Source organism: Tupaia chinensis, unplaced genomic scaffold (assembly GCF_000334495.1).
Source record: "Tupaia chinensis unplaced genomic scaffold, TupChi_1.0 Scaffold139757_1, whole genome shotgun sequence".
In the NCBI taxonomy this organism is placed as follows: Eukaryota; Metazoa; Chordata; class Mammalia; order Scandentia; family Tupaiidae; genus Tupaia; species Tupaia belangeri.
This window is the reverse complement of record NW_006199637.1, coordinates 1174031-1183701: the sequence shown is the minus strand read 5'-3', so window position 1 is coordinate 1183701 and position 9671 is coordinate 1174031. Positions and strand designations below refer to the sequence as shown.

General features: G+C 40.3%; 1 protein-coding gene across 6 annotated transcripts in view; it reads left to right on the top strand.

Annotated features, from left to right (window-relative positions):
- BABAM2 (BRISC and BRCA1 A complex member 2) overlaps positions 1–9671 on the top strand; it is a 444577-nt gene that overhangs the window by 400829 nt on the left and 34077 nt on the right. For 5 of the 6 annotated variants that reach the window (XR_003546792.1, XR_003546791.1, XR_003546790.1 and 2 more), the window contains one exon: positions 6604–6757. Coding sequence is in view for 2 of the 6 variants with exons in the window: in XM_006162134.3 (XP_006162196.1) it covers positions 6604–6757 (154 nt within the window). In the remaining 4 variants the exon portion in view is untranslated. Of the gene's footprint in view, positions 1–6603; positions 6758–8757; positions 8849–9671 lie in introns of those variants that run through there. The other variant, XM_027765812.1, reaches the window with a different exon arrangement.

Sequence of the window (9671 nt, the reverse complement as noted above, 5' to 3'; positions counted from 1 at the left end):
AATTTAAAATTTAAATTTAAAATTTTTTAATTTAAAATTTTTAAGTTTAAAAAAATCCAAAGGTAATATTTTTATACAACCAAATCACACAAAATATTGAAAATTTAAAATGGCTTAAACCAATGAAAAGTAAAATTGGCTTATCAAAATACACTTAATAATTAGTCTTCCCTGTCACTTAATGAAAGGCTCTGATGATAAAAGGAGGTAGATAACAGGCGCTTTTTAATGCCTTGAATGGGGACACTCTGAATTGGAAAACTTTGTTTTTATATTTCTCTTAGATGAGTATTTCCGATGTGTGGTTCTTAATGTTCTAGTGGTTGGAATCCGTGTGTCTCCAAAGCTTAGTGTGTAGTTCGTAAGTAAGACTGAGGGTGGTCAGTAGGGAAATGGCAGTCTTCCCCGCATCGGTGTGAGGGTAGCCTGGGAATGAGGTGTGCACCGACTGTCCTCAGGGAGACGCAACCTCAAGTGAAGTCAGCATTGGAAAATGAGTTTCCTGCAACTTCCTAAGAAGGTGTCAAGGAACCGGAGAGGCCCAGAAATGCAGCCATGACCACTGCACAGGGAGCCATGAGCTTCTTCCCTACTAACCCGAGAGTACAGGGGAGCAAGCATAGGAATATATCCTTTAGAAGGTTCAAAGAAAGGAAATAATGGGCGACTTGTGAATAATGATGAAAATATTTGATGATGTGACTTCCAGGGAGGCAATTATGGTTAACCCCTCATTTGTTTGGCATTTTCAAAGACTGGACTGTCCCACAAAACTGAATTTTCCAGACAACTAAAACTTTCCTATTTATGTGCCTTTAATGTTGTTTAACCATGCTTGGTGGAAATATTTCTGAAATAGATTATACAGCTATCCTGCCTTCTTGACAGAAGCTGCCAGAAATAATGTTTCCTTAGATGCATTTGACTGAAAGTATGAGATGACCTGACTAAAAGAGATTTAGGAAAGGCTTTTAATCATCTAACATACCAAGAAATCCAGAGCTGGGCTGCTCCAGCGAAAAATGTGGCAGCTCTCTGATGCCGGTCTGACTTTGTCCTCATGGTCACAAGAAGGGTGCCACAGCTCTAAGGGTCCACATTTCACATGATAAGATCTAAGGCAATAATGAAATGGAAGCCTCTCCTTGCATGTATCTTTAATCAGAGAGGGAAATATTTCTCAGAGGACCCTGAGCTGACTACTCTCAAGTCCATGGGCAGGATTAAGTCATATTCTGTGCCTTATTTTTATGGAAGGCTGAGAAAGTAAATATCCAATCCTTTCCATCTCTGATTGGGCAAGGGCTCTACCCATAAGAAAGAAGGCTCGAGAATGGCTGCTAGGTGGGCACACAAGAGTATCTCCCCCAGCTACCAAGGTGGAGGCGCATGCCGTTTCCTGCGTGGTACTGCTGGAAGGAGTGGTTGGAATGTATTAATCAACTTGTTAGAACTGTGCCTGCGATGTTCTAAGTGTCTGACAGGCTATCCGAATCAGATGCATAGTGTAGCATTTCTTTCAACTGCTTCAGGGCTGTTCTTCCTTTTTTGAGCTTTTTGGGGAAGTGAGGAGTTTCTAGAGAGTCTTATGAACCTAGGTACAACTTCACTGAAGTCTTCTTATCATGAAACAAGCATTTAGAAGCGAGTGAGCTTGTGTGTGAGGGGAGGTCAGACTGGTCGTCCGCCTGAACTTGACTATGCTTGAGAGAGAGGCAGCACAGTTTCTCAGTGCATTCAACTTCCTCTCAAGCCACAAGGCTGGTTGTCACTTCCAGGTGATCACCTCCAGGTGATCCAGTAGATCCCGTCTCTATACTTGCCCAGTCTGAGGTAAACTGGCATGCAACCTAATTATTCATGCCTTCTCCAAGGGCATCGGAACCCTGAGTGAGCCCTGTGAACTGCCCAGTGTTTGCAGGATCAGAAGTATTCAATGACACTTGTTTGCACAAGTTCCTGGAAGTAATGCTTCAGAAGTGGATATTGGAATTCTGTAGAACCAAGTGAAGACCATCCCTTCTGTGGATAGAGAGCTCTCCAAAAGTCAGTCTCTGGAGCCAGGAAGTAGCAAATAGGATGCAGTTGTCAAAATAAGACTGACAAAATGTAACTGAACCAAATGGAATGAGTCTACTCTGGGAACCACACTTGAGCCAATAGGTTCTAAGAAAGCAAATGGGGACGTGTGCAATTTTGATATAGCTGAAACAATGAGCCCAAACTGCTTCGAGTCCAAAAGATTCCTTCCAGCTATTTGAAGGCCTAAAGTAATTATTTCACTATGTATCAGAAACTCATAAGCTAACCTATAGGCAAAGGTTAAGTCACAGAAACATGTGGGGATGAGGAAAACAAGTTCTTGTTTTTTAAAGTCTGACTAATTTGTACCATTCAACTCATTCTTATAAGAAAAATACAATAATTTCTCATAAATATTTTAGTTATTACCCCATTTCTATGCATACAACAGTTTTAAAGAAGCTGTCCTTTTGTTGACTATTGACTCATATAGACAAAATATAATTTCATTAAATTGAGCAAGATATTTGGATTTTTTAAAATTCTATTTTCTCATATGTGAATTAACATGTGGATTAACAATTTTTTCTGTGAAGTACTCTGCCCATTCCTGTTCCCTGAATAATTCAGTTACTATGTGTACAGAGAAAGTATTCAGATTTTAATATTGGCTTTAGCTACACTTTGTTAGACAAATCTCCATGGAGAAATAATCATGTAATAAATAAATACTTTTTGGGATATATCAACAGCACATGGCTTGCTGGCTTTTTTTATTTTAATCAGAATAACTCATTTGCCTAGTAAATAAATTGCATTTGTATTTCGAATTGTTTCTGTACTAATTGTACATTTAGGAAGTCAAAGAAGATAGTTTAGACATAGGTAGAAAAATAAGTTTTCACCCTATCAAAATACTAATGCCAACAACTTATTTTCTACGAAATAAAATAACAAGAACACAAATATATAATGCATTCCAAAGTCCAAACAAGCCAGTAGCATGGGAATCACATAGCTTGTGGTATGATCTGCATTGCTTTTGGTACTGAGCAATGACTGTATTTATTTTAAATTCATAAATCACTGCCATTGAATTCTGTTATTTTAAATTGATGCTTTTTTGTACAGAAGCTCACATGTTAAATATTTTTCTGCTATTAATGATCCCTTTGGATGCTAATCTGAATCTTGGTTTATATTTGGAAACTTGTAATATGACAACAACTGAAGTCAAATTAAAGTATATGTGAATAGGCATTTTTTTCTAAAATTAATCAGAGGAAATGAAATGAGTAATCAGAAAAGACATAAACTTGATTTTAGTCAGTAATACTTGTTCAAGATGAATAAAGATGTTCCAGGCCCTGCTCTGTAATAAAGTATTCAAATGGGTTCCCCGAATTGGATCATTTATAATTTGAGTCAGTTTTTTTCATACTCTATATTGTTCCTATATGTTATAAAAATCTCTGCTTTGGAGCAAACAGGCATATATTAAGACTGCCTTGTTGTGGCACTTTAAAATTGTAGGGGGACCAGCAGATGGCAAAATGGTTACATCTCTGAACTCCCACATGGTCCAAGAGGAGAATGGAGGAGGGATTGTGGCATGGCCATCCCACCTAGGGGGTGATTTCTCATTTTCTGTCTCTCTGTTTCTGTTCTTCCAGTGAGTGCACATGCCCTATAGCAAAAATCTCTCTTGGAAAAAAAAAAAAAGCAACTAGCACAGGCAGTAGGATGCCACTATACAATATTGGAGCCAGGGACCAGCAGTGAGCGTAATGGCTATGTCGCTGGACTCCCATGTAGTCGACTGCCATTCGAGTCCTGGACCTGGCGGCTTAAACTCACGCCAGGCGCATGTGCGTGCATGCCCAAGATCCCGAGAGGAGAATGGAGGAGAAGGGATTGTGGCGTGGCCATCCCCCCCTGGAGGGTGATTTCTCGCTTTCTATCTCTCTGTCTCTCTCTGTCTTTCTGGCGAGCGCACATGCCCTATAGCAAAAACCTCTCCAAAAAAAAAATATTGGAGCCACATGGGAGGCCTGAGTTCAGATCCCGTGTCAACCTGAAGACACTGGGCACAACTATGCATGCCTGTGATCCTGACAGGCTGGCAGGGTTGGGGAGCATCACGGGGTGCAGGACCCTGTTAAATGCACCTGTGTCTGTCTTTGTTTCTCGCTGTTTCAGAAAGAAGCTGAAAAAATATGTATGACTAAAGAGTGGCCATTCAAAACCAGGCCGCTGTTTTTGGTTGCAGAGTGATTCATCTGTAGAAAGCCCCTCAAGCACTGAGTCAGACATCATCAGAGTCAAGCATACTCAGAGGCCTAAGAGGCCCTATCAACTGGACAGATTTTTGTTTCTTGAGGTGTTCTTGCTTCATTTTGTTTTATATCTTTAAGTTCACTGTGAACTCAACTTGACCTTCAAGAACTCACGTTGGGCGCTTAGAGGCCTAGTCCAAGTCGTATATCACCCTAGAGAAGGATAGTAATAAATATATAACTGCCTAGTTACGTAGTTTTTAAAATTTATCTGCCCCTGTAAGCCAAAAAGGTGAACCGTGTGCAGCCTTTACAATGGAGACTTTAGATTAATGCAGTGTAATTAGGACACAGTGAGTGAGTATTCTTTAATGAGGAGGAAGCAGTGTAGCATAGTAGGAGCCCAGGATTTGAGTCAGGGGACTGGATTCGAGTCTTGCCCCTGCCTAACTATGACATGAGCAAGTTAATAAACCTTAGAGCCTCAAGTTGCTCATCCATTGAGTGCAGATGGTGAATGTAATGTCTCTTACACAGACTTCTAGGTAACAACGTATGTAAAAGTACTCTGTAAAGATAGAAAATTCTATATATGCTTTTCTGGTCATCTTTATATGCCCATTTTTTGCCCTACAAGTGGATCATATTCACCCAAACATATACTATGCATGAGAAAAGCCAAAAGGCCAGAAAGCAACACAGATGCACATTATATACCTTTAAAAATGTGCTATTAAAACAGTCTAGTGTTGTTGTTTTAGTTTTCTTTCTTTCTTTCTTTTTTTCCTTTTTAGAGAGATTTTTGCTATAGGATGCGTGCCCTTGCTGGAGAGACAGAAAGCAAGAAATCACCCCCGGGGGTGGGTAGTGGTGGCCATGCCACAATCCCTTCTCCATTTTCCTCTAGGGATCTTGGACATGCATTCACATAGGCCTGGCATGAGTTTTAAGTCACCGGTCAGGGCTTTGAACCACAGTCGACTATGTGGGAGTCCAGCAACATAACCATTATGTCATCTGCTGGTCCCTTGTTTTTGTTTTTTGCCAAAGTGTGCCTATGTTCACAGGAGAAAGAGAGAGAGAAGCAGTGAGAAACACTCCCCACCCCCCGCCGCCACCGCCATGAGGAATGGTCACAATGCAATGCCTTCTTGTCCATTACTCCCTCCTTTTGAGATTTTAGGCACACATGCACATACACATACGCATGCACCTAGTATATGTCTCAGCCTCTGGGTCAGGACTCTAACTGCATAGTCAGCCATATGGGGTCCAGCCACCTTAACTACCATGCCATAGACTGGCACAGTCTGTTTTTAATAACTAAAAATAGCAAGTCATTTTATTTTTTAAAATTGAATTGAAGGGCCCCAAAATGAAAAGACACGAGTACATTATACATATTGACAGCAAAGATTTGAATCAGCCTATTCTTGTCTAACAGCAGACATATTTAGTGCTCAGATTAGTCCCTGTTGCATCCCATTAAGGAGCTCCCACTGATTTAGGAGATATAAATATATGTGGCAACACATATGGAAAAAATTGAAACTGCTGACTATCAAAATTCACAGCTTGATTGGAAGTAGAGTGATAACTTTATTTTTTTCTGATGGTCTAATTGCCATATCCTATAAGTAAAAAGATTGTCACCTGCCCCATTTATCCCATTTCCAAATCCGCTCTTGAAAACAGCCTCCATCACCCTTTCTCCATCAGATTATAGATGCAGAAGATACTGTCCAACCCTTAAGTATTAGTGGTATAATGAGAGATATATAACTAACTCTGCTTTGGAATGTAAGTGCCAGAGGAGAAACTCAGATGGCCAGAGACGCCCAGCCATGCCTTTGCCCTGAGCTTATGGAACCATTCAATAGCATTCTTTCAGCACCTCATGTCAGTTACATTTTGCATACAAGGTATTTGCTTCTAGCTAGATTATCAACTCCTAGAAGGCAAGGAAGATACCCTGTGGTTTTTTTTTTTTAAGGATTACTAACTTATTTATTATTATTGTTATTTTAAAATTTGACCAGAGAGAGACAAAGAAAGGGAAAGTGAGAAAGCAAAGTGCTAGGTCTAGGACTTGAACCGTGACCAGCCACGTGGGAGTCCAGTACCATAATCACATGCCACCTGCTGGCCCCCACCCTGCATTTCTTGGTCTTTCTCTCTATACCCTTTATCTATACCATGTTTTGTGCTTTGAATAGTTTCATACTCAACATTTCAATGTAACCAAAAAGATGTCTTAAGATGTGGTGAAGTTCTGACTTTCTTTTGCTTTCCTCTGTCTTTGCAGTTGACCTGCCCCTGTTTTTCCCTCGAGACCAGCCAACTCTCACATTTCAGTCCGTCTATCACTTTACCAACAGTGGACAGCTTTACTCCCAGGCCCAGAAAAATTATCCATACAGCCCAAGATGGGATGGAAATGAAATGGCCAAAAGAGCAAAGTAAGTGAATCGTTGTTATTTACTACAAGTAGTAACGTCTTATTTGTCTAGTCCAGGGGTTGACAAGCTACTGCCTATAGGCTAAATCCTGCCCTGTGCCTGTTTTTGTAAACAAAGTTTTACTGAAACACAGCAGCACACGTTTCTTACTATCTATGGCTGATCTTATGCCACAATGACAGAGTGAGTAGTTGTAACAGAGACCTACAAAGCCAAAAATATTTACTATTTGATCTTTTACCTAAGAAGTTCACTGACACCGCCCCCCTCCCTTTTCTAGCTTCATTCAGAAGAAGCTGACCTAGATCTGAAAGTGTTTCCTTTTCCTACTGGTTTTGTTGGTCTCTAAAATTGGCCAAGACTGCTTTTTTTGTAGATGGATTGTAGACTATCGGTGATCTCCTCTATTCATATTACAGAAGAGGTACTAAATAGGATTAAAGTTGTGGATAAACAGTGTTAATGGTGAAAAGGTTGGCATCTACTTTCATCTTTTTTTAAGAACTAAGAATTTCAAGTGACAGAGCAACAGAATTTCTGCTTAGTAGTCAATACAGGGGTCTATTAGCTGCTTTTCCACATGGAACAGAATCTCTTTGAATTCTAGACCTCAGTGCACCTCTGCAGTATGTACCCCAACCATCATCCAAAGAAGGACTTGCTTATTCCTTGGTTGAACAAATGGCTATCAAAATAACTCAGAGCTATTAAAACCACTTGGAAGTAAGCTAGAGATTTGCTAGAGATTAAAGTTAGCTTACGTTTAGAGTTTAGAGGTACGATTCTTGCTCACGAACCCCTCAGCATGGCAGGCTCTTACCTTAGTCATATGAAATGGGTAAATATAGAAGTATACTGAGTGTTTTTTATAAGTAAGACTTCAATACCTGGACCACCAGTTCTCATGAACCATGGCCTCCTAGATTGAAGCAGCAGTGGATCCAAATCATAGTTTCCAAAAATAAATTACAGAGTGGCATGTGGTTATTACTTTATCACTCTGAACAGCCATATGCTCACACCTGTGATCCCAGCTGAAGGATGATCAGAGCCAAAGAATCGCGCAAATGAAGATTATCTATTAAGCATCCTCTCTCTCCCTCATGCAATATTTATTAAGTATCTTCCATGTTCCAAGCATTGTGCTCCATGCTAGGGTTGGGATGATAAGCAAATTGGAATTTGTCCATGTCTGCATGAAATTTGTAGCCCCAGCAATAGAGATAATGCCTTTATCACATCAAACTTCTCACAGTTTTAAAGGACTTACAAAGCCTGGCCTTCCGGACCCAGAACGTTCTTGGTTAGTAGGATTTCTTCTTGCCTCCCCATTCCTGAAACTATTTTCCTCTCACGGGGCCTCTTGGCATCTCCTGTACTATGTATATACTGTATACTTTCACTTATAACAGGCTCAAGACTTTTAAATAATGGATTTTTCTAGAAATTCAGTCTATGCCAAATTCGTATGTAGAATTCTAAGTTGTTATCTGGAACTACAGTGTGTCCACCCTTACTATAGTTTCCCTTTTTATTCGTGGCACCCAAGTCTAAAGTTCTATTTAAGGAAAAAAAACATGCAAATATAAGTAGTAACAGCAATTAATATTTTCATATCTTGAAAGGCAATTTAAAAAGGAATTATAAAGCAGGTTTTACGTTTGAAGTGTTGTAGTTTAATTTTTTTGGCTTTGAGTATACGTAGGATCTGGTCTGCCCTTAGAAGATGGGCTGTTATTTGTAGTACGGGCTGTGGAGCCTGAACCAGACATGTCTTTGTGGTTTCTATGGCAAAGCTGTCCTCCTATATGTGTGTGTGTGTGTGTGTGTGTGTGTGTGTGTGTGTGTCGGCGCATGTGCGCATGCATGCTCACGCGCATGTGTATTTTTCATAAATAGACATCTTAGCAAGTATGAATTGAGTCTTTAAGAAGTTACAGACCACAAGCCTATGATTTCAGTATAGTAATATCATAAGTGAAGTCTGTTTTTCTTAACAGATTGGCTCAGAGTTTCAAGAGACATTTGCTTTATGTTAACACCAGCCTAAAGAAAACATCTGAAGTAACGTTTTAAAAAATCTGCTTTCTGCTCTAGTGAAGATGGATCCATTTTAAATGTAATAAAAGAGAAAAACAGCAGCTCATGCTAGTAAGAAGAAATAGTTTAAAGGCTTCATTCTTAAACTGAACAGAGTAACTGCTCAGGGCTGCCAGTATACGTTTGAGGTTGGTGGAGAAGGTTGAAGAGAAAGGACAAAAAAAGAGAAAAGGTCAACGGCAGCATTCCTTCCACGCCCTGTTTCTTTGTCCTGTGAAAATGCTGTATGTACACAGTGCATAAAAGGCTATAATTCACTTGGGGAGCTCTGCCCATGACATAAACACTCTCACGGCCTATGAACAGCAGTAAAGCCCTGAGTGGAATCAGCTGTTTATTCCCTCCTGTGGAGCAGAATTCTAAACATGCAAACCCAGAAAAGGATACCTTCTGGCCTTGACCAGGGCTTTTCCTGCCACGTGTACTTCTTGCTTATGGCTGTCCTGCAGACTCTTGTCTCTCACAAGTAAAATACCCTTTACTGGGAGAACACGGACTCTGGGGTCATGCGTGCTCCGATTCCTAGCACAAAGTCTAATCCTATCAATTCTGTAGCCTTGGGCTGGGCTCTTAACCTCTGTGAACTTCACCCTGTAAAACAGGACTATACTCCTCCCTATTGGATGAACTTGTCATAAAGGGTCAATCAGTGAGTTAACATTTGAAGACCCTGGGGTTTAGCTTCTGTTTTGGCCCTCGGTGGCTTAGCTCCCTCCTTTCCTCCCACTCTCTTTCTGCCCCCTCATATCTACTCATCCTTCATCCTTCTTCCATATGTTTTTTTCTGTCTAGTCTAGTGTGTAGGCAACTCTTT